Source organism: Miniopterus schreibersii (assembly GCF_964146895.1).
Source record: "Miniopterus schreibersii genome assembly, chromosome: X".
NCBI classification, from domain to species: Eukaryota; Metazoa; Chordata; class Mammalia; order Chiroptera; family Miniopteridae; genus Miniopterus; species Miniopterus schreibersii.
Window position 1 is genome coordinate 77,926,157 of NC_138104.1, and position 24,866 is coordinate 77,951,022.

The window sequence follows — 24,866 nt, forward strand, 5'->3', positions numbered from 1 at the left end:
ATACTTTGGAACAGCAGGTTAGAGGAAGCTGAGGATAGGATCAGTGAATTAGAAGAAAGGATAGGAAAAAAATCACTCAATCAGAGATCCAAAAAACAACAATTAAAAAACAGGAGGACAGTTTAAGGGAGCTGTGGGACAACATGACATGGAACAATATCGGTATCATGGGAGTGCCAGAATAGGTCGAAAATAAGCAAAGGTTAGAGAATCTGTTTGAAGAAATAGTGGCAGAATACTTCCCTAACCTGGTGAAGGAAAAAGTCACACAAGTTCAGGAGGCACAGAGAGTCTCAAGCCAGAAGAATCCAAAGAGGCCCATGCCCTGGCACATCATAATTAAAATACCAAGAATTCAAGACAAAAAGAGAATCTTAAAGGCAGCAAGAGAAAAGTAATCTATTACCTACAAAGGAGCTCCCATAAGGCTTTCAGTTGACTTCTCATCAGAAACTTTATAGGCCGGAAGGGAATGACATGAAGTATTCAAGGTAATGCAAAACAAGGATCTGAAATCAAGACTACTCTATCCAGCAAGGTTATCATTCAAAATGGTGAAATAAAGAGCTTCCCAGACCAAAAAAAAAAAAAAAGGCTAAAGGAGTTTATCACCACCAAACCAGCATTGCAGAAAATATTAAAGGGACTGCTTTAATTAGATGTAGGAATAGAAGCATTGCAAGAAATGTTAAAGGGACTGCTGTAATAATAAGAAATATAGAAAGAAATATAAGCATAAAAAATTAAAATGGCAATAAGTAAGGGCCTGTCAATAAAAACCTTAAGTACTTTAAGGGAGAGATCAACAATAATACAGTCATAGTTGTGGACTTGAACACCCCACTGACTTCACTAAATAGATCTTCCAGACAAAAGTCAACACAGAAGTAGTGACTAAATGGTACACTAGATCAGATGGATTTAATTGATATTTACAGAACATTTCACCCCAAAGCTGCAGAATATACATTCCTCTCAAGTACACATGGGTCATGCTCAAAGATAGACCACATGTTAGGACATAAAATCAGCCTCTACAAGTTCAAGAAGATTGAAATCATATCAAGCATCTCAGATCACAAGGGCATGGAATTAGAAATCAACTACAGTAAAAACACTCAAAAACATTCAAACAGATGGAGGTTAAATAGTATGTTATTAAACAATGAATGGGTTCCCAATAAGATCATGATAGAAATAAAAAACTTCCTGGAAATAAATGAAAATGAACACACAACAACCCCAAATCTATGGGACACAGTGAAAGTCCTAAGAGGGAAGTTCATAGCACTACAGGCCTACCTCAAAAAGCAAGAAAAGTTTTTAGTAAACTAACCCTATAACTTAAAGAATTAGAAAGCTCACCTGTGAAGCTGTTGGGACTAGGGCTTTTGTTTGCTGGGAGTTTATTTTATTACTGCTTCCATTTCATCAGTTGTTATTAGCCTATTCAGGTTTTCTGACTCTTCCTGATTCAGTTTTACATGATCTCACTCATATGTGGAATCTAATAAACAAAATAGACTGAGAATAAAATAGATCCAGAGACATAGAAGCATGGAACAGACTGATGAATTTCAGTGGGAAGGCAGGGGTGGGGGAGTGGGTGGGGAGAGATTAATCAAAGAACATATTCATATTTGCATAACCCATGGACACAGACAATAGTGTGGTGAAGGCCTGTGGGAGGGGCGGATGCCGAGTGGAGGGGATTAATGGGGAAAAAAAGGGGGATATCTGTTATACTTTCAACAATAAAGATAAATAAAATAAAAAGTAAATTGAATGAAATATATTAACGTGTGTTAACATATAGAAATCTCAAAAACAAAATCTTAGGTGAAAAAACATGTAGCAGAAATTTATAGTGTAAAAATTTTAAACACAGAAAACAATAAAGTATGTTGGTTATGAATTAAAAAGGAGATAGAGTCCCTGTCCTGGGGAAATTTGGGGGCATATGAAGAGAGGCAAGTAAACACATGGTTACAATGTAGTACCATGGAAGCCACAATGCCTAATACAGATGGGGGAGTGGAGAAGGTGAAGGAACACTTCTCAGAAATGGCAAAGCCTTCCATGCCTTTCTCCCACAGTGAAGGAAGTCCTGAAAGACAAGAAGGGGTTACCTGGTGAAAGATAGGAAGGTAAGGTGTTTATAGCAGATAGTGACATTTGCAAAATCCTAAAGGGGAGAAACGCTAGAGCTTGGTTTGGAAACTGCAAGTGGTTTCTGAGAACTGGAGTAGAGGAGGAGGGGGTCAAAAAATGGGATGGAGGGCATTGGAAGGCACCTTCTGCCGCAGGCTGTGACTGGGCTAAGGAGTTTGCCTGCCTCCTGAGGGTGGTGAGTAGGCTAGAAGACTATTGAAGCAGAAGAGTAACAGGTGCATCATGAATTATAAAAGAGGGCTCTGGAGGCAAGATCAGCTAAAAAAAAATATTTTTTAAAGAAAAGCAGGAAAGAAACTATGGAGCCTCAACTGAGACAGAGTAGGTAGTGACAGAGAGATACTGGCCTGTCCAACCAGTAGAACTCAGGGAAGGATTAGCTGTAGGTGGGGAGAGAGGAACTGAGGAAGCGCCTGGCCTGTGCATCTTGGATGTACAATGGAAGGACGGGGGCAGCGTTTTATGCCACCCGCCCCCGCTCTTGGCCAACCTACAAATGTTTATTTGAAATATCAATTGGAGAGAGGAAGGATGGAGGGTGGTGGTTACGGCTGAATGGGTTTTCATGGGGGTGGGGGTGGCGGGGGGTGGGGGGGTGGGGCGTGGGGGGTGAGGGGGGATGGGGAGTGGGGGGTGGGGGGTGAGGGGGGTGGGGGGTGAGGGGGGTGGGGGTTGGGGAGTGGAGGTGGGGGTGGTGGGGGTGGGAGGTAAGGGGTGGGGAGGGAAAGGACGGATGAGGTGTGCGTGGTTTTGAATTCATCTGGAAAGTTTTAATTACAAAATAAAAGCTGATGGAAATGTAACATTTACTGGTGTTACATTTCTGTGACCGCACAAGTATCATGTTATTTTCTGCACTTTCCTGTGTATTTCAACTAATTTAATAACCAAATGGCAAAAAATGTCGCGGCAACATTCCGAGGAGCTGAAGTCCATGAAAAGCTTTGCGCTCTATAAAGGGGTTAAACCAGAAAGGGGCGGGTCGGGAACGATGTGATTGTACGTCTTCCCCCGAGCATAAAGCAAAAGGACGTAAAAGCCTCGGGAGACCGGCACCGGGAGAGCGGGCGGGGGGCCCGCGGAGGAGGAAGCGAGTATAGCGGGGGTGGTGCGGCTGCGGAGTTTTCCGCCTCGCCCCGCCCAGGTCCCGCCCCTCCCGCGGTCCCGCCCAGAACCCCCGGCCCGCTGCAGCCCCACCCTCTTCCGTGACGCCACCTCCCGTCTCTAGGTAACGTGGTGGTGGGGCGGGGGTTGTGAAACAAAGCGGCCGCGAGGCGGCCGCTACCTGCTGACCCCATTCCTCTCGGACCCTTGACCCTCAGACACTCAGAGCCATGGCCCTACCGCTGCTGCCAGGCTACGGCTTCCACCGCAAAGTGAGTAGTAAAGGCGCCCTAGGTCAGACGTCGCGGTTGGGGTCTGGGGTCCTAGACTTGGCCACCTCCCCAAAACCCGTAGAAGACCTCCTGCCGCCACCTAGCTTTCTGCGAATTGTGCTCAACTTGGACCAAACTTTATAGGCTGGTCCTTACTCTCTGCTTCCCGTTCCCCATTCCTCCAACTACAAATGGGTGCTTTTGTTAAATTAGATGCCTAAGTAGAGCTTAGAGGTGGGAGGACCCTTAAGGGTGGTAGATGGTAATGATAACAATCATCTATGAACGTTTAAGACAAGAGAGGCGTTGTGCTTTAATCGCCTTACACGGCATTTGATGTTCCCAACATTTCTTTGTATTAAGTACTATTTTTGTTCCCATTTTACAGTTGAGGAAAACTGAGGCACTGGCCAGAGTTACACAGTCTCAGTGATGAAGCTGGGTGTCTTCCACCCAGCCTGTTCCCACAGCTCTGTGTGAAAGAGATAAATACAGTTTCTGTTAGTAAATTGAAGAAACCTGGCACTCTCAAGGCTGGTAGGGGGCAGATAGGTTAAGGGTTCCTTTATAGAGACACACACCCAAACTTGGAGGGGTTTTTTTCTTTCTTTAGAATTGGGAGGGGTCTCTTCAAAACAAGATGAAGGTATAAAGCAAAACAACACAATATAAAAATCCCTGAATATGAAAGGACTTTCGCCAATAAATAGCATCTTATATCAGCAGAAAAATGATTCAGGCTTTTGTTCTCATTGGTTAACTACTATTTTTTTTTTTTACTCTTGGGTTTTCCAGTTGTGTTTCTAGGAAGAAGGTAAGTAACATACCAATGGGAGGGAACTAGGTGGAGCCATTCAAGGTATTTGTGTAAAGCTCTGGTAAGTTTAGAAAGCAGGTGGCGGACTAAAGCATTGGATTTTATGGGTTCTGAACAATGTCTGTATCTAAGTTGTGGGCCCTCATGTACAAGGTTTCTTTGTAGCTTCCGCCCACTGCATTCTGACTCCTACAGGAGGGCTGACCTGTCCAGCTTGCTTCTTGAACACTGGTTTGTATATTTCTTGGCTGACCGGTAAGAGGCTGGTCTTCCAGCCTAGCATTGCCCTTTGGTAAGATTAAGCTGGCAGCACAAATAAGAAAGACCCCCAAGAGGCAGCACATAGAAAAAGATTCCAGAAGTAAAGAAGCATGCTGTGTAAAAGTAATTGTAATAAAAATTGAAAGTAGAGCCCACAGCTTTGGGCCCAGCAACACTTCAGATTACCGATGCCTACCTCCTGTGCAAGTACCGTAGCTCTCACATGCAGTGATTAAGAGTGGGAAGGAAAAACAGTGGTTGGATGAGATATTTAAAAATATGCAAGGCTGTACTGAGTGTACTTTTTCTTTTTTTAAAAACTTTTTTTTTATTGTGAAGTATAACATAGAAAAATGCACAATGGATGATCACCAAATGAATATCAAGAAATAAAAATATTACCAGCACTCCAAAAGCATCCCCTTTACTGAAGTTGCCAAATTCAGCAAATAAAAACACATATCCCAAATATTGCATGGGACTTATACTAAAACACTATTTGTTGCTTATCTGAAAATCAAATCTAATTGAGCATCTTGTATTTTATGTGGCAACCCTAGCATTTCCAGACCTTCCCTGCTTTCCATAGGTAACCACTATCCTGGCTGCTATCACTATAGTTAGGTTTTGCTTGCTTTTGAATTTTGTGTCAGTGGAAATGTCCAGTGTTTATTCTTTTATGACTGATTTTTTTAGCTCAACATTATGTTTGTGAGATTTGTTCATGTGGTTGTCTGTATTTGTAGTTTGTACATTTTATTGCTCTATAGTATTCCATTGCATTAGTATGACATCATTTGTATACACATTTAATCTTGAGAGAGATTTGGTTTGTTTGGGGTTATTAACAATAGTTTTCTGTGACTATTCTTGTTTATGTCTCATGATATAATTGCTAGATCATGTGGTATTCATATGTTTGGCTTTAGTACATGCTGTCAAAATAATTACACCAATTTAAATACACACCACCATTTTATTTCCCTGTTGCTCCATATTCTTTCTAACACTTGATAATGTTAGTCTTGTAAATTTTAGGTATTTTGATCAGTGGATGTAGTGCAACTCTGTAGTTTTAATCTGGATTTACACATTTATCAGTCATTTGTATATTCTCTTTTGTGTAGTATCTGTTTGTCTTGTCTCTAACTTTCTGCTATGTTGCCTACCTTTTTCTTAGTGATTTGTAGAAGTTGTATATAGGTTTTGGATATGACTAATTTGTCAGCTATATTGTGTTGCAAGTATCTTCTAGTCTGTGCTTGGCCTTTTCATTCTCTTGATGGTGTTTTTTGTTGTTTATAAGAGTGCTTGTTTATTTTTTGAATTTGAATTTTATGTTTCAATTACAGTTTACATTCAATATTATTTTGTATTAGTTTCAGGTGTACAGCACAGTGGTTATACAATCATGTACTTTACAAAGTGTTTTGCCTGATATTTCCAGTACCTACCTGGCACCGCACGTAGTTATTATAATATTATTAACTATATTCCCTATGCTGTACTTTATGTCCCCATGACTGTTTTGTAACTACCAATCTGTACTTCTCAGTCCCTTCACCTTTTTTTACACAGTCCTCCAAACTCCCTCTCCTCTGGCAACCATCAGTCTGTTCTCTGTGTCTATGAGTCTGTTTCTCTTTTGTTTGTTCATTTACTTTTTTTTTTTTAATTCCACATATAAGTAAAATCATATGGTATTTGTCTTTCTCTGATTGACTTATTTCACTTAGCATAATACTTTCTAGGTCCATCTTGATGGTGTTTTTAATGAATAATTTTTCCTTTAGTTTAGTGCTTTTTGTTTTCTATTTAAGAAACAGTCCTTTACGCCAAGGTCATGATGATATTTTCCTGTGTTATTTCTGGAAATCTTGTTGTTTTTACCATTCATGTTTAGATCTATAATCTAGCCAGAATAAATGTGTGTGTGTGTGTGTGTGTGTGTGTGTGTGTGTGTGTGTGTATGAAAAGAGGTAGGGGTCAGGTTGTATTTTTTCTCATGGATATTCAGTTGACACAGAACCATTTGTTAAAGAACAAAATTCAACTGAGTATATTTTAAAGATCTTGTTGGTTTTATTCAGTGATTCAAGAATGGGGCAGCATCCAATATCCAGCAGATAGAAAGGAGCTCTGAAGAGCTATACAAGGCAAGATATTTATGTAGGCAGAAGGGAGCAGGAACCAGGAAGTTGTACTAGGAAAAAAACGGATTGGTTATTGCAAGGTTAATTTCCTAATAGGGGATGTCATGGGTTTATCAGGCAGATTATTTTAATGCTGATCAGGAAATTCATGATTGGCTGGTTCAAGATTCTATTTTTGTGAGAGCCAAAACTGTAATTAAATTTCAGTTTGGTGACCTGGGGCTTAGCATGAGTGACTTCATTTTGGGCCTGTTGTCCTGTCTTCAACACATTTTTGAAAGGCCACTCTCTACTTCTCTGCAGAGCTTCGTTTGTCATAAATCAGATATCTAAATATGTTTGGGTCTGTTTCTGGACTCCTGAGTGTATTTAAAAAATTATTTACTTTATGCCTTAGATCAGCAGTTGAACACACAGGAGACAGAGAGAGAGAGGGAGAGGGGGAGGGGGAGAGATGAGGGAGAGGGGAAAGGGGAGGGCGGAGGAGGATGAACTAGGGAATGACAGTGTACTTATTAGATACCTTGGGTGGTCATTCAACAAATCAGTATTTATATATTGAATATCCTAGTATGTGCCCATCACATGGCTGCATTAAAAAAATGTTGCACTTGTCTTGGGACTAAATGTGATGTTTGTTGCTACAAAATTAATATTTTAAAAACTTGTACCTGGTTAAAAGATTGAATGTTCTCTGGCATAGGCTTTTCAGAAAGTCAGTAAAGCCAAATCTGGCCTTTTTATCACTCCTCTCTCTCTCCCGCCTCAATTACAGAGCCTTGCTTACTGAATTAAATTATCAAATGAAAAACCTTGGCCTCCTGCAGATAGTATAATTACTGACTGTTGGGTTTAAAATTATAGCACAAGCTAACTTTTATTGCTTTTTCTCAGAAATTAAAAAGGAGCTTGTTTCCCCCCTTCATTAGCTGCTGGTTTCTGTCCACGGTTAGCTTATGGGCAACCTATACTTCTATCTCTGAAATACAAGAAGTATTGTCCTTTCTAAAATATAAGCATTTGTACCACTGATGACATTAAATTTGATATGAATTAATTGAAAACCTTTGGGAAAGATCCCAACTAAATTCCAGACACACAGTATCTTTTTCCAACAATTTCCATGCTGGATTTGTATTGACCTGAGAGAATCTCAGGCATATTGTCAAAAATCATAGGATATTAAAGTTAAAAGGGACATTTCTAGTCAAAGCTGACAATCTTTTCTCCGGTATTTTGGACAGATGGTTGTACAGCTGATCTTTGAAAGCCTCTGATGAATAATGAGGAGAACACTTTCTGCTTTTTATGAAGCTACCTTTCCACCATCTTTAGAGGGTTTATTGTAAACCCTAATTTATAGTGACGCAACTGTTTCCTTAAGAAGAAAAAAAATTGTTTGAATTTACAACAGTAAAATAAAACAAATTCAGAATCTCTGTCTCTCTTACAAAAAGGTACAGGCAATACCTTGAAATTTATTTTTATCTACACTGTTACAAGCCTACATATTAATATATAGGGGAAAATGCTCTCTGGAAAATTTACCAGCAATTTAAATGATAAACAACTGAAAGAGAAAAGCACTATGAGTAATATATAGTACACATATTGACTTCATTATATGATGTTAGATAAGCCAATTTAAATTTAGCTCAGTGATGAATATCATAAAAAAACACGTTATTTACAAGGTGGAAGGTTTTTCCAATCTATAATTCTGCCTACAGATTGCTGGTTATGTTCTTAGTGGTCAATTCCATTGCCTTAAAATAACTGCATTAGGTCCAAGCACCTTAACCTGACAGCCGAGGCCATTAGAGTTTGCCACTTAATTTGCCAGAGCAATTTAAAGAATCATGACAAACTTTGAGAGTAGAATAGGATAAAAAAATCAGACTGTGTTATGCTTGGAAGGCTAAGTACTGTTTCACAAACTTTGTTTCTTTCATATGTGTGTATGTGAACTGGGTTGCACTAAAATCTATTTCTTATTGTGGTTGTAGTCAGTTTGAAAACCATTCTCATTAGAGCCATCTCACCAATTCTCTCTTCTGTTTTAAATTCCGATCTTCAACTTCCTTAAAGACCAGATGTGGCTCTCACCCTTTAGGAAGCCTCAACAGATCCAATTAACCATTAACCATTTAAAAGTGTACAATTCAGTGGCATTTAGTACATTCACAGTATTTTGCAACTATCAGCTCTATTTCCAAGACATTTTTATCGCTACACATCTCAATCTTTTTACCCCAAAGGAAACTTTGAAATGATTTTCAGGTCTCGGAGAACTTGTGTGTAAAAATGATTTCTATGGCCCATGGTACATTAGTACCGTTCAGGAGTTGTAGGTGTAATGATCCAATAAGAATATCTCTTTTGAGTAAAGAGTAATAGTTTTCTGTGGATTTGTTGATTTTGGCTGACTTATTCACCTACTCTGTGTGGTTTCCCTTTGCCACAATGGATATCAACTCTAATGCAAGTGGGAGTGTAGTAGAGGAAACTTCAGGGTGTTTTTTTCTAATGGTAAAATTTCCTACTTGATTTTTCCCCCCTTTTTCCCTTACTGGAGTAGGCCTAAGAATCCTCTCATAGTTTCTGCTATAGAGGGTGCTGTTAGGTATGAGATGTGGTGTATTATATGAGTAAGAGTCGTTTTTACCCCTATTTAAAACTAAAAGTGATTTTTAGCCAGGTTTTTCTTTTTTTAAAAAAATATTTGTATTGATTTTTAGAAAGAAAGGAAAGGAGAGAGAGAGAGATAATCATTAATCTGTGGCCTTTGATACATGCCCCAACCAGGGATTGAACCTGCAACACAGGCCTGTGTATTGACAGGGAATGAAACTGACAACCTTTTGGTGCATGGTTCAGTGCTCCAACCAACAGCCACTCAGGCCAGACTAGCTGGCTTTTCTTGAGAAACAAGTAGTTAAGCTTAGCTTACCTGCTTTTCTTTTTATACATTTATAAAATTCTTAAGGCAGCACAATACATTTCTGTTAAATAACTGTTTTAACCCAAGATGGGATTTAGTTTTACAAAAATTACGCTCAGTTGATTTAATTTAAATAAAGGTTGTAAATTCATTTTAATTAATGCTGCTTACAACATGAAAATATATTGGCAATGTTAAATAAATAGGGCTATTAAAACCAAATGACAAAGTAACATGAATAAAAATAGAGCGTAAGACACAATTTTATATGAGACTTAAAAATTAAGTTTTTTTACTGACTGACATGAAATATAGGCAGTTACAAAATAATTGTAATCTTGATCTCTTTAAAGCCTCTCTATATACAAGAATATTATTTTAAAACATTTATTGTTGAAAGTATTATAGATATGCAGCATCCACCCCAATCCCCCCAACCCCCAAGGCCTTCTCCACACTATGGTCTGTGTCCATGTGTTATGAGTATATAAATATAAGTTCTTTGATTAATCTCTCCCCCCACTACTCCCCCACCCCTCACCTTCCCTCCGAAATTTGAGTCTGTTCCATGCTTCTATGTCTCTGGATCTATTTTGTTCATCAGTTTATTTTGTTCGTTAGATGCCACATATGAGTGAGATCATGTGATACTTGTCTTTCTCTGACTGGCTTATTTCGCTTAGCATAATACTCTCCAGTTCCATCTATGCTGTCCCAAAGGATAAAAGCTCCTTTTTTTTTTTTTTTTTCACAGCTGCATAGCATTCCATGGTGTAAATGTCCCACAGCTTTCTGATCCACTCATCTACTGATGGACACTTGCAGCTATTGTAAATTGACCTGCTATGAACATAGGGGTGCATATATTTTTTCTGATTGGTGTTTCAGGTTTCTTAGGATATATTCCTAGAAGTGGGATCACTGGGTCAAATGGCAGTTCCATTTTTAATTTTTTGAGGAACCTCTATACTTTTTTCCATAGTGGTTGCACCAGTCTGCATTCCCCCCAGCAGTATACTAGGGTTCCCTTTTCTCCACATCATCGCCATCACTTGTCATTTGATGATTTGTTGATGGCAGCCATTCAGACAGGTGTGAGGTGATGTCTTATAGTTTTAATTTGCATCTCTCTGATTATTAGTGACATTGAGAATTTTTTCATATGTCTGTTGGCCATCTGTATTGCTATTTTAGAGAAGTGTCTATTTAGGTCCTTTGCCCAATTTTAATTGAATTATTTTTCTTTTTGTTAAGTTGTATGAGTTCCTTATGCATTTTCAATATTAACCCTTTATCACATGTATCATTGGCAAATATGTTCTCCCATACAGTGGGCGCCCTTTTCATTTTGTTGATGTTTTCATTTGCTGTGCAGAAGCTTTTTAGTTTGATGTAGTCCCACTTGTTTATTTTCTCCTTTGTTTAACTTGCCCTAGGAGATGTATCGGCAAACATATTGCTATGAGAGATGTCTGAGATTTTGTTGCCTATGTTTTCTTCTAGGATATTTATGGTGTCACGACTTACATTTAAGTCTTTTATCTATTTTGAGTTTATTCTTGTGTATGATGTGACTTTGTGGTCTAGCTTCATTTTTTTGCATGTACCTGTCCAATTTTCTAAACACCATTTATTGAAGAGACTCTCTTTACTCCATTGTATGTTCTTGGCTCTTTTGTCAAATATTAATTGACCATAAAGGGTAGGTCGATTTCTGGGGTCTCTGTTCTGTTCCATTGATCTATATGTCTGTTCTTGTGCTAGTACCAGTCTGTTTTGATAACAGTGGCTTTGTAATATAACTTGATATCTGGTATTGTGATTCCTCCAACTTTGTTCTTTTTTTCTCAAGATTGCCATGGCTATTTGGGGTCTTTTTTTGGTTCCATATAAATTTTTGGAGTGCTTATTCTAGGTCTGTTAAATATGCCATTTTTTTCTTAGTAGGGATTGCATTGAATTTATAGATTGCTTTGGGTACTATGGACATTTTAATGATGTTAATTCTTCCAATCCATGAACATGGCATATTCTTCCACTTGTTTATATCTTCCTCTATCTCTTTTTACAACATCCTGTAGTTTTTCGGTTACAGGTTTTTTACCTCTTTGGTTAGGTTTATTCCTAAATATCTTAATTTTTTTGTTGCAGTGGTAAATGGGATTGATTTTTGAGTTTTCTTTCTGTGAGTTCACTATTGGTGTATAAAAGTTCCATCAATTTCTAGGTGTTTTGTATCCTGCTACATTGCCAAATCGATTTATTTAATCTAGTAGTTTTTTGGTGGCGTCTTTAGGATTTTCTATGTATAATATCATGTCATCTGCAAATAATGACAGTTTTACTTCCTCTTTTCCAATTTGAATGCCTTTTATCTTTTCTTCTTGTCTGATTGCTGTGTCTAGGACTTCCAGTACTATGCTGAATAAGTGGTGAAAGTGGACACTCCTGTCTTGTTCCTGTTCTTAAGGGAAATGCTTATAGTTTTGCTATTGAGTATGATGTTGGCTGTAGGTTTGTCATATATGGCGTTTATTATGTTGAGGTATGATCCCTCTGTTTCCACTTTCCTGAGCTTTTTTATAAAAAATGGGTGTTGAATTTTGTCAAATCCTTTTTCTGTGTCTATTGATATGATCATGTGGTTTTTGTCTTTCAATTGGTTTATGTGATGCATCACATTTATTGAGTTGTAAATATTGTACCAGCCTTGGATCACTGGAATAAATCTCACTTGGTCATGGTATATGATCTTTTTAATATATTGCTGGATTTGATTTGCTAATATTCTGTTGAGGATTTTAGCATCTATGTTCATCAGGGATACTGGACTATAATTTTCTTTCTTTGTAGTATCTTTATCTGGTTTTAGATTTAGGCTAATGCTGGCCTCATAAAAAGAGCTTGGAAGTATTCCTTCCTCTTGGATTTTTTGGAATTGTTTGAGGAGGATAGGTGTTCTTCTTTGAATGTTTGGCAGAACTCCGCTGTGAAGCCATTTGAACCAGGGCTTTTGTGCCCTGGCAATTTTTTGATTACTGCTTCGACTTCATCAGTACATATCAGCCTATTCAGGTTTTCTGACTCTTCCTGATTGAGTTTTGCATGGTTGTATTTTCTAGGAATTTGTCCATTTCATTGAGGTTTTTCATTTGGTGGCGTATAGTTGTTCATAGCATTTTCTTCAATCCTTTTATTTCTGTCATGTCAGATGTTACTTCACCTCTTTCCTTTCTGATTTTTTTTTTTTTAAATATATCTTTATTGATTTCAGAGAGAGGAAAGCAGAGGGAGAGAGAGAGACAGAAACATCAATGATGAGAGAGTCATTGATCGAGCCCGCAACTCGGGCGTGTGCCCCGACCGGGAATCGAACCCGGATTGCTTGGATCCCAGGTCGATGCTCAACCGCTGAACCGCGCCCGGCCGGGCTGATTTTGTTTATTTAAGTCTTCTCTCTTTGTTTCTTGATGAGTCTGGCTACAGGTTCATCAATCTTGTTTATCTTTTCAAAGAACCAACTCTTGGTTTCATTGATCTTTTGTATTTTTTTTTTTTTTTGTCTCTATGTCATTTATTTCTTCTCTGATCTTTATTATTTCCTTCCTTCTACTTATCTGGGCTTTTCTTGTTGTTCTCTTTCTAAGTCTTTAAGTTGTGGGTTAGATAGTTTATTAGAAATTTTTCTTATTTTTTGAGATAGGCCTATAGTGCTTTGAACTTCCCTCTCAGGACTGCTTTCATTGTGTCCCATAGATTTTGGGTTGTTGTGTGTTCATTTTCATTTGTTTCCAGGAATTTTTTTATTTCTTTCTTGATCTTATTGGTAACCCATTTATTGTTTAATAACATGCTAGTTAGCCTCCATGTGTTTGAATGTTTTTGAGTGTTTTAATGTTGATTTTTAATTTCATGCCATTGTGATCCAAAAAGTTGCTTGATATGATTTCAGTCTTCTTGAACTTGTAGAGACTTGTTTTGTGTCCTAACATGTGGTCTATCTTTGAGAATGTCCTATGTACACTTGAGAAGAATGTATATTCTGTAGCTTTGGGATGAAATGTTCTATAAATGTCAATTAATTCCATGTGATCTAGTGTGTCATTTAGGATTGCTGTGTTCTTGTTGATTTTTTTGTGTAGAATATCTGTCCAATGTAATCAGTGGGGTATTAAAGTCCCCTACTATGACTGTATTGCTGTGAATTTCTCCCTTTAAGTCCTCCAAAAGTTTTTATATATTTGTGTGCTCCTATATTGGGTGCATATATGTTTGCCAGGGTTATATCTTCTTGTTGGATTGATTTCTTTAGTATTATGTAGTGACCTTCATTGTCTCTAGGTATTGCTTTCATTTTGAAGTCTATTTTGTCAGATATGAGTATTGCTACTCCGACTTTTTTTTTTTTTTCATTTCCATTTGCATGGAGACTTTTTTTCCATCCCTTTACTTTCATCCTGTGTGAGTCCTTGGGTCTCTTGTAGACAGCATAAATATGGGTCATGTTTTCTTATCCATTCAGCTACCCTATGTCTTTTGATTGGAGCATTTAAGCCATTTACATTTAAGGTTATTATTGATAGGTACTTATTTATTGCCATTCTTTCTTTATGTCTGTGTTCTTCTCTTTCTCTATATTTCTTCTTCTTTTTCTTACACCAGCACTTTTAGCATTTCTTGTCATGCTGGTTTGGTTGTAATGTACTCCTTCAGCCTTCTTTTTGTCTGTGAAGCTTTTTATTTTACCTTCAATTTTGAATGATAGCCTTATTGGGTAGAGTAGTTTTGGTTTCAGTCCCTTACTTTTCATTACTTTGAATACTTCATGCCACTTCCTTCTAGCCTGAAGTGTTTCTATTGAGAAATAAGCTGACAGTTTAATGGGAGCTCCTTTGTAGGTAACTTTCTGTCTCTCTCTTGCTGCTTTTAAGATTCTTTATCTTTAATGTTTGCCATTTAAATTATGATGTGTCTAGGTGTGAGTCATTTTGGGTTCATCTTGATTAGGACTCTGTGTTTCCTGAGCTTGAGTGACTTTCCTTCACCAAGTTAGGGAATTTTTTGTCATTATTTCTTCAAACATGTTCTCTAATCCTTGCATAGATTCTTCTCCTTCTGTACCCCTATGATGTGAATGTTGTTACATTTTATATTGTCCCAAAGCTCCCTTAAACTGTCCTGCTTTTTAATTTTTTTTCTAATTGCTGCTCTGATTGAGTTTCTTTTTCTACCTTATGTTCTAATTTGCTGATTTGGTCCTCTGCTTCTTCTAATCTACTGTTGATTCCTTCCAGTGTATACTTTCTTTCAGCTATGTCATTCTTCGTTTCCAATTGATTCTTATTCATGGTTTCTACATCTTTTTTCAAGCTTATGAATGTCTCATTAAGTTGGTTGTTATTCTCACTAAGTTGTTTGAGCGTCCTTATAACCATTACTTTGAACTCTTTATCTGATAAATTGCTTGCCTTCATTTCATTTAGTTCTTTTTCTGGCGATATCTCCTTTTCTTTCATTTGGGTGTTGTTTCTTTGTCTCCCCATTTTAGTGGGCCTGGGGCACCAAGTCAGGCAGCCAGGTCATGATGGCAGCCTTTGTGTATGGGGGGCATTGGGTCACAATAGCAGGGTTGGGCGCACTAAGTCAAGGCTTTAAGCCAGGTAGGCAGGCAGGGCTATTGGGCCCCATCAAAGAGCCAGTAAGACAGGCAATCATGCCTGGCAGGTGATGTCAGGGAGGCATGGCAGGCAGGCAAGCCTTTTGTTCTGTGTCAAAGAGGCAAGCCAGGCAGGCAGGGAGTCTCATAGGCCATTTGCACCAGGTCAAGGAGGCACAGCAGACAGGCAGGTAGACAGGCCAGGCGCACTCCGTCAAGGAGACACAGCAGGCAGGCCTGGCACACCCCATAACATTAGCAGGCAGGCAGGCAGGCAGCCTATGTGCGCTGGGTCAGTGAAGCAGTGCAGTCGTTGAGGCGCTATTTCAGCTGGGCCAGGTCATGGGCATTAGGCTGGTGGGGGTAGCGCTGGGTTTTCACCAGCGGGGGCTGCATGCTAGTCCATGGCTTCAGGGCATTGGGTCAAGGCTGCTCCCTGCAGCCTCCACCTGTGGAGGACCCTGAGGGTCCTTTAAAATGGCACCCTCTTCACTCTCAATTAGAGAGAAGTGCTTGGCTGAGGAGTGCAGCAGTAGCTGGCAGCTCTTCCACCATGAGCTCCCAAACCTCTGGGGAGCTCCCAAACCTCTGGGGAGCTCCCACACTGACTGATAGATGCCCCCATACTCACACCCACTCACACTCTCATCCTCATTCAGGTCCTCTCCACCACCATCTTCCGATTCCTAAGAATATTATTATTTTTATTTTTAATTTTTTAATTGTTATTATTTTTTATTTTTGTTTAAAATATTACAAATGTCCCTTTTTTCTCCCCAATGACCCATTCCACCCCTTCCCATCCCCCTCCCTAGTCCCTCTCCCACCATTGTCCGTGTCCTTGGGTTATGCATATATGTGTATAAATTCTTTGGTTAACCTCTCCCCCTCCACCCACCCGCCTTCCTCCATCCCTCTGACATTCGTCAGCCTGATCTATGCTTCCATGCCATTGAATCTATTCTGTTCATCAGTTTATTAAGTTCTTTAGATTCTACATAAGAATATTATTTTTTAAACTAAAAATAAAGAATAAATATTTCCTGTTCAACATGAAACCTATGCTTCTATTTTGTCACATATATACACAATTCTGGGTCATATCTGAGATAAGAACACTGAAATGAGATTTCTGGCCTTCCTCTGGAAGCCTTTTAAATAAGGAAAGCTTTGCTTATACATGTAAGAAGTTGAAAACTGCAGCAAAATGGCCACTGCTTTCCTATGAATGGCAGGATACTTGACTTTCATATAAATTTGGACCTGGCCATAGGTGTATGTTAACTTTAGAAGAAATCACAAAACGGTCTTCCCAAAGTGGCTGTATCGTTTTGCATTCCCACCAGCATTGAACGAGAGTCCCTGTTACTCCAAATTCTTGTGAGCAATTGGCATTTTAGCCATTCTAATAGGTGTGTAGTAGTATCTTATCCTGATTTAAATTTTTATTTCTCTAGCAGCTAATGATGTTGAATATCTTTTCATGCGCGCATTTACCTCTTTGGTGAAATGTCTCTTTATGTCTTTCGCCTGTCTTTAGTTGTTTGTTTGTTTCTTTACTGTTGAGTTTTGAGAGTTCTTTGTATAACCTGGATACAAGTCCATTGTTGCATATGTGGTTTCCTAATATTTTCTCCCAGTCTGTAGCTTGCATTTTCATTCTCTTAAAACAAGGCTAGAAAATATGTATACATTTTAAATACAACATGAATCTAAACTGATATTTGCAATGGAAAATTTTAAGGGTTATACGGGTCTTTGATTCTATGCTTACCTTTTATGTATTTACATTGAAAATCTTGATTCATAAGGATGTTACTATAATTACTTACTTCTATATCCTATCTTTCAAGAAGGGGAAAATTTCTTCCAACCCCTCTTAGTTCTTTTTGACTGGTCCAATAACTAAATTGACACAAGACAGATTAATGGGAGGAAATCAACAAATTTAATTTTGTACGTATGGAGGTCTTATAGATATGAGACCTAAAGAAATTATCCAAGCAGGCAGCTTTTATGCTTTTTGGACAAAGAATACATTTGTGAAGAATTAAAAATTCTTCAAGATTCTTTCAAGATTAAATAAAACCTTAGATTTGGGTACTATTTAGAGAAAAAACTTAACAGAGTTTGTTTAGACAGCTTTTTTGGACTCTGAATTTACTATCTCTGGTATTAAGGATGTCTCTCCACCTCTAGTGCAGAGAGAGTTCCTTTAACATGGGAGATTTTTTTCTGCTTTCACAGGAACCAGAGAGGAGGGTCAGAGTGTCCTTCTTGTGCTGGCTGTTTCTCAAGTAACTTTAATTCAAAATAATTAATATGCCACGTTTGGGGGCATATTTGGGGGCACCAAGCTTATTTGGGGGCAGCCTGCCATAAATCCCATCATACCATAAATAAAAATATTTATCCACATAATAGTATTTGATTAATAATATTATTATAACAATTTGAGTTTTGAAAATAGTTCTCTGTAGTTCTTTTTTTCTGTGAGTATTTCTATTTTATTATTTTATTTTTTCCATCATCATCATTTGTCCCCTCTTTGTCTCCCCACCTTCCCCCACCAATTGCTATACTGTTGTCCATGACCATGAGTTCTCTATCTTTTTTCTTTTGTGCTCAGTCCCCTCCCCCCGAAAACACACACCAGAGCTGTCTGCCTGCACTCTATCTATGAGTCTGTCTCTATCTTGGTAGTTTAGTTTTTCATTGTGTAGTTTTTTTTTAATTTTTATATATCCCACTAGAAATGTATAGCCAAATTATTAGGTTTTCATTTAATTTAAATGATTACTGATAGTATGGTTAAGTTACCAACTCAATACCCAGCTAAGTTAATTTGTTTTATTTTGCTTTTGATTTATAACTTCAAAAATTTTGTTTTACTGTAATGTAAAAATAAAACATTTGTGTGGTTTTCAAAGTTAAATTTACAAAGTGAGGTGCACTTAGATAAGTCTAACTTTTATCCCTGTCCTTTTAATCATGTTCTTTCTATATGTAAGTAACTTAAAAAAGCATATTTATTTAATTTTGGGCTATTTATCTTTTTTTTTTTAAATAGCAAATTCTTAAATGTAGGCACATTGTCTCTTATTAAATAAATGGTAGCATACTCACTCTGTACATTTTCTTGCACCTTCCATTTTTCCTTTTAGCAGTATATCTTAGAGATCTCTTCATAGTAGTATATAGAGCTATCCTCATTCCACTGGAATGTGTATTCCATTTACAGCTACATACTACTCCATTGGGTCGACATATCGTAGTTTATATGACCCATCCCCTTTTGATGAATAGTTATGTTATTTCCAGTTTTTTTGCTATTAGAAATAATGCTGCAATAAATAACCAAAGTTGTGTTTAAAAAAAAAACATCAAAAAAGTGAAAAGGGACCATCAACAAATCAACAAATGACACATACTGGTGAGGGTGTGGAGAAAGGGGAACCCTAGTACACTGCTGTTGGGAATGCAGACTGGTGCAGCCACTATGGAAAACAGTATGGAGGTTCCTCAAAAAATTAAAAATGGAACTGCCTTTTGATGCAGAGATCTCACTTCTAGGAATATATCCTAAGAATCCTGAAACACTAATCAGAAAGAATATATGCACCCCTATGTTCATAGCAACACAATTTACAATAGCTAAGATCTGGAAACAGCTCAAGTGCCCATCAATAGATGAGTGAATTAAAAAAAGCTGTGGGACATTTACACCATGGAATACTATGCAGCTATAAAGAAGAAGGATCTTGTACCCTTTGGGACAGTATGGATGGACCTAGATAATATTATGCTAAGCGAAATAAGCCAGTCAGAGAAAGACAAATATCACATGATCTCACTTGTATCTGGAATCTAAAGAACATAATAAACTGATGAACAAAATAGATTCAGTGACGTAGAAGCATAGAACAGACTGACCAATCTCAGAGGGAAGGTGGGGGTGGTAGGGTGGGTGGGGAGAGATTAACCAAATAATCTATATGCATATATGCATAACCCATGGACACAGACAATAGTGTGATGAAGGCCTGGGGCGGGGAGTGCGTGCGGGATCGAAGGATTCAATGGAGAAAAAAGGAGACATCTGTAATATTTTCAACAATAAAGATAAATTTTTTTTAAAAAGTGAAGAGGCAACCTATAGTATGGGAGAAAATATTTACAAAGTATATATCTGATGAGAGACTTATAGCCAGTATATATGAAGAACTCTCAAAACTCAACAATAAAAATATAAATAATACAATTAAAAATGGACAATTGATCTGAATAGACATTCCTTCAAAGAAACTGTACAAATAGCCAATAAGCACATGAAAAAGATACTCAACATCATTAAAGAAATGCAAGTTAAAACTACAACGAGATATTGCTTCACACTCACTAAAATGGCTATAACAAAAAAGATAATAACAAGTGTTGGCCTAACCTCTCCCTTCTTCTCTCTGAAATCAATAAAAAAAGAAACCATAAAAAAAGATATGTAGAAATTGGAACACTCATATGTTGCTGATAAGAATGTAAAATGGTGCTGCTGCTGTGGCACAATCTGTAGTTCCACAATAGGTTTAACATAGAGTTACTGAATGACACAGTACTCCTAAGTATATACCCAAGAGAAAAATAAACAAATGTCCACAAAAAAGTCTACATGAATGTTCATAACAGCATTATTCATAATAGCCAAAAGATGGAAGCAACCTAAGTGCCCATCAATAAAATGTGTTATATCCATACAATGGAATATTATTTGGCCATGAAAAGTAATGAAATACTGATACATGCTACAACATGGATGAACCTCAAAAACATACTACAAACAATATGCAAAAGACTACAGATTGCATGATCTCATTTATGTAAAATGTGCAGAATAAGCAAATCTATAGACACAAAAAGTATATTAATGGTTTCTTAGACCTGTGTGGGATAAGGGAAAAAATGGGAAGTGATTGCTAATGGGTATGGGGTACCTTTTTGGAATGATGGAAGTGTTCTAAAATTAGGTTATGGTGATGAGTACATGATGTGGTAATTACAGTAAACTGTTGAACTGTTTATTTTAAAAGGGTGAACTTTATGATATATAAGTTATACCTCAATAAAACTGTTTAAATAAATAAATAAATAAATAAATAAATAGTAGTTAAAGATAGGAGTTGGTGGTGGGGAATTGGGCAGACAAAAAATAGGTATCTATGGTACCAGTTTCCAAAATGGTTTTGATTCTGTTACTTGTTCCCATTATTATTGAAATGTCCTTAAAATCACATTATTTCAGACCAGGCCATTTCTTGAAGCTGCCATTATACTTTGGAAATGACATATATTCCATTGCTATTCCTAAATGTTAATTTGGGGTTCAGAGTCTTTTTGCCTATGCAGGGAATCAAACACCTAACTTGCTCACTTTTGTATTCTGTCCTGAACTTCATAGCTGTGCCACTTAAGATACTTTTGGCTGTAAGTAACAAAATACCTGACTAGCAGTGGCTTAAGCCAAATTAATGTTCTTATATTATAAGAACTCTAGAGGTGTGGCAGTGTCAGGTTTAGGCAGTGACTGATGAATGTTGTAAAGGACTCAGACTCTTTTTATCTCTCTATTCTGCCATCTTCAGAACAGGCTTTTTTCTTTCTTAGACTTGTGTACTCATAGTTGCAAGATGGTTGCCTCAGTTCCAGATATCACAGCTTCTCATAACCATGTTCAAGATATGCAGGAAGGGAAGGGAGGGAAAAGGGCTCTCATATCAGAAAACAAAGTGTTTCCCAGCATCCCAGTAAGTTTCCCCCTTCCGCCTTAAAGTCTAAAATTGAGTCACATGGCTATCCTTTGCTACAAGGGGCGTTGGGAACTTGATTTTTTGCTGTCTATTTTTGGATCTGGGAAAGAGAAAATGTAGTAAATAATGGCTGTTGGGAGCCAGCAAAGTTTGCCACACAAGCCACAAACTCAATATGTGAGTCTAGATGCTTTTCTTAGCCTTAGCATCCCTTTCTTTAAAAACTTTTTGTTTGTGTTTTGTAATTATATAAGTGACACATGAGTATATCATAATGGAAAACAAGCCTAATACTCCAGTTAAACCAGCATGCTCACTGTCTGTTCTTTGAATATATTTTGGACTTTTCCACTCAATTATTGGTTTACTTACCCCCTTCCCTGACAGCATTCTCTTCCTCTTTCCATACAGATCTTAGCCTTCCCTGGAAACTTGGCTCTAATCCCCTCTCCTCATTAAAGCTTTCCCTGATCATATCAGCCTTCTCTTTGTCTACATAACCCTGAACACTCATATTGTGCAGACCAGTCATTTACTGCCTTATTGCCTGTGTTGTTTTACATTCTTTTTTTGTGTGTGATTGTGACATTCTTCAGCTGAGTGAGAAACTGATTGATTGCTCTTCGGGTTGCCCTTCCTTACTCAGGGCAGGTCCTTAATAGGTGCCTGTCCACCTGTAGCAGCCATGCCTGAAAACTAGAAGGGATAACCACAGCTTGGGAGAATCATTTCTAGAATTAGTTTCCCTTTTGCGTTTTCCACTGCTGCTGTGGAACAAAATTCATATTTCTTATTTTAGCAAGAGTGAGTATAAAAGAGGAAGAAAGTCATTTGCTTTTGTGGCTTAAATAGGTTATAAACCTCTCAGGATACGTGGCTTATATGAAGTGGCCAGGACAGCACAAAGATGTACCATGCAAGTTGCGGCTCAAACCCTCTCTAGGGCCTGTTGTGCCATGCACAGAGACATCACTCTTTTCCTTGGCATACAGTTTTCCTGTTTTCTGGAGGCATCATATTCTTCTCTGAGCTTTCATCAAACAGGACCCCTTAGGACACCAGTCTCCCAACAACAGGATTCATGTTCCTACAGTTGTAGAAAGGGCAGAACCAACTCTGTGTGTGTGTGTGTGTGTGTGTGTGTGTGTGTGTGTGTGTGTGTGTGTGTGTGTGTGTTCTCTCTCTCTCTCTCTCTCTCTCTCTCCCCAAAGCAAAGGGAGGGGAGAGGTAGGCATGTTTACTTCCTCACCTGGTAACTCCACTGTGACAAAGTAACCAGTTTGATCAGTTAAAGGCTAAACAAATCGTTTGCTTTCCTAAGTATGTGTTTGGCATCCCAAAGGAGGGAATGGTCACAACTGCTAGAGTTTTGGGGACGATAAGGTCAATTCATATGGCTTAGCAGTTGATTTAGACTGCATTTTCTTCTTCACATGAGCTTGGTAATTGAAACAGATGTTTGTTTTTATCGTTTATAGGACTATTTCCATCTCATTTTTGTTGCGACTAGTCATTTATTGCTCATCTGTTCATGCTCATACTTTAGTACTTTATGAAAGGCACCTGAGTGGAACCTCTTCCCTAGTTACCAAGGAAAGTGGATCCTCTCTTTCCTTTTATTGGTAATTGAATTTTTTATTGAGATCATTGTAAATTCACATTCAGTAAGAGATAATACAGAGAGATCCTGTGTACCCTTTACCCAGTTTCCCATTGGTAACATTTTGCAAAACTATAGTATAATAGCACAACCAGGATATTAACATTAATATAGTCCACGAATCTTATTCAGATTTCCCCAGTTTCACTTCTACTCGTGTGTGTGTACTTAGTCTATACCTTCCACCACATGTGTAGGTTACTGCAACCATCACGACAGTGAAAATACAGAATGGTTCCATTATCACAAGGATCCTTCCTGTTGCCCTTTTATAACCACATCCACCTTCTTCGCATCAATGCCTCTTACCCTGCCACAACAGCCCTCACTTCTGGCAACCACTAATCTATTTTCCATGTCTAAAATTTTATTACTTTGAAATGTTACATAAATAGAGTCATAAAGTATGTACCTCTTGGGATTATTATTTTTCCATTTGGCATAATTCCCTGGAGATTTATTCAGGTAGTTGCATGTATCAATTTTTCATTCATTTTTATTGCTGAGTAGTAGTCCATGTATGTACACAGCTTCTTCATTGCAAGTAATGGCATAGCTGACTAATATAAGCTTAAACAAGCAAGGATTTTTTATTTATTTATTTATTTATTTACCAAGCAGGAAGTCTGGAGGTAGGTGGCTGCTGGCATACATTTAAAGTCTCAACATTGTCTGAGCCAGCATCATGCCCATGATCCCAAGGTAGCTACTGTAGCTCCAGGCATCATGTGTGCATCTCAAGGCAAGAAGAGGAGAGCTAGGGGCAGCATCACCTGCATTTGTCCCTTGGCTCAAGAGGACAAAAGCCTTTTCCAGAATCTCAGAACAGGCTTCTGAAAAGGAGGCTGAGGAAACAAGTGAAGTATTTAGCGTTTTCTGACTTATAAATGGCGAGTGGCAATGGAGAAGGAATTTGGGAATGGATTTACTAATCAGCTACAATGAGCCAGTGATTTTAATTGACTCGAGGAAGTCTTTAGCATTATTTTGATTGATTGGTGCTTTGTGTTGAATTATTTAGAGGAAAAAAAAATCAGAGTCCTCTGAGGAAGGGGCTACATATCTCTCTAGATCTTGTTGATTTAAATTTTATTTTCCACTCTACTGATTTAAATACATTATTAAATATATAGAATGAATCTTATTCTTATATTGAGATGATGGGTAAGAATCATGAGCACAACACTTTTCCAAATAGGTTTGGAAAGAAGAAAATTAACTTAAAAATGTTTAAAGTTTTCTTTGACGTAGCTTTTTATTTTTACATTTGGGGTTTATTTTTGACTGATTTAGCTTTATTAATAAGTAATGATAGCTTTCATGCTCTTATGGTCCTAAACTCTAAGATTTCACTATACCCGAAGCAATTTTGTTGTTATTTTCTCTGGGAGGTTCATAGTATTTGCTGAGTGACTTCTTTTTCTCTGTAAAAGTACAGAAAAGAAGAAAAGGAAAAATGAATTTCTAAAATAAATACAATATAAAAGGAGAAAAAATAAACTATTCATGGAACAGAAGCAAACTAGTCCCAAACCTCATCAGGTAGAAGTATCTAAGAATGATAGTTTTAGGTAATTCTACATCATATTTTCCATTACCCTCAAAAAGTAGTTAGAAATATATTGTTAACAAACATTGAAATATAAATTATTAATTAGCTCTATTCAGTCCCCAAATTTCAAATAACTGCTGGTGGCTGTAAAAGACTTTCTTCAGCACTCTCTAATATATGTCCTGCTTTTAAGGGACTGAGTCTAGGTACAATGATCTGATCTAATCCCTCCCAGGTCATGGTGGTGGTCATTTTTATTATTATATTTGTCAAAATCAAAAGTATTAATTAAACTCTGATGATTTGAACTGAGACTGAGCACCATTTCACAGTCACTAGGGCAAAGGGTAGGTTGACATGTGATCCTAGGAAATTATAATGGCAGATCTCAAGCTTGTGTGTGTCAGGAGGGGCAAACATTTAAAACAGATGCCTTATGGAATTTTACATTATACTAAACAAATCTTCAAGCAGTAC

General features: G+C 37.7%; 1 protein-coding gene across 1 annotated transcript in view; it reads left to right on the top strand.

Moving 5' to 3' along the window:
- Positions 1–3,398: 3,398 nt before the first annotated feature.
- EFHC2 (EF-hand domain containing 2) overlaps positions 3,399–24,866 on the top strand; it is a 194,440-nt gene continuing 172,972 nt past the window's right edge. The window contains exon 1 of the mRNA XM_081125862.1: positions 3,399–3,548. Coding sequence (XP_080981988.1) covers positions 3,507–3,548 — 42 coding nt within the window. The 5' untranslated portion in view covers positions 3,399–3,506. The remainder of the gene's footprint in view (positions 3,549–24,866) is intronic.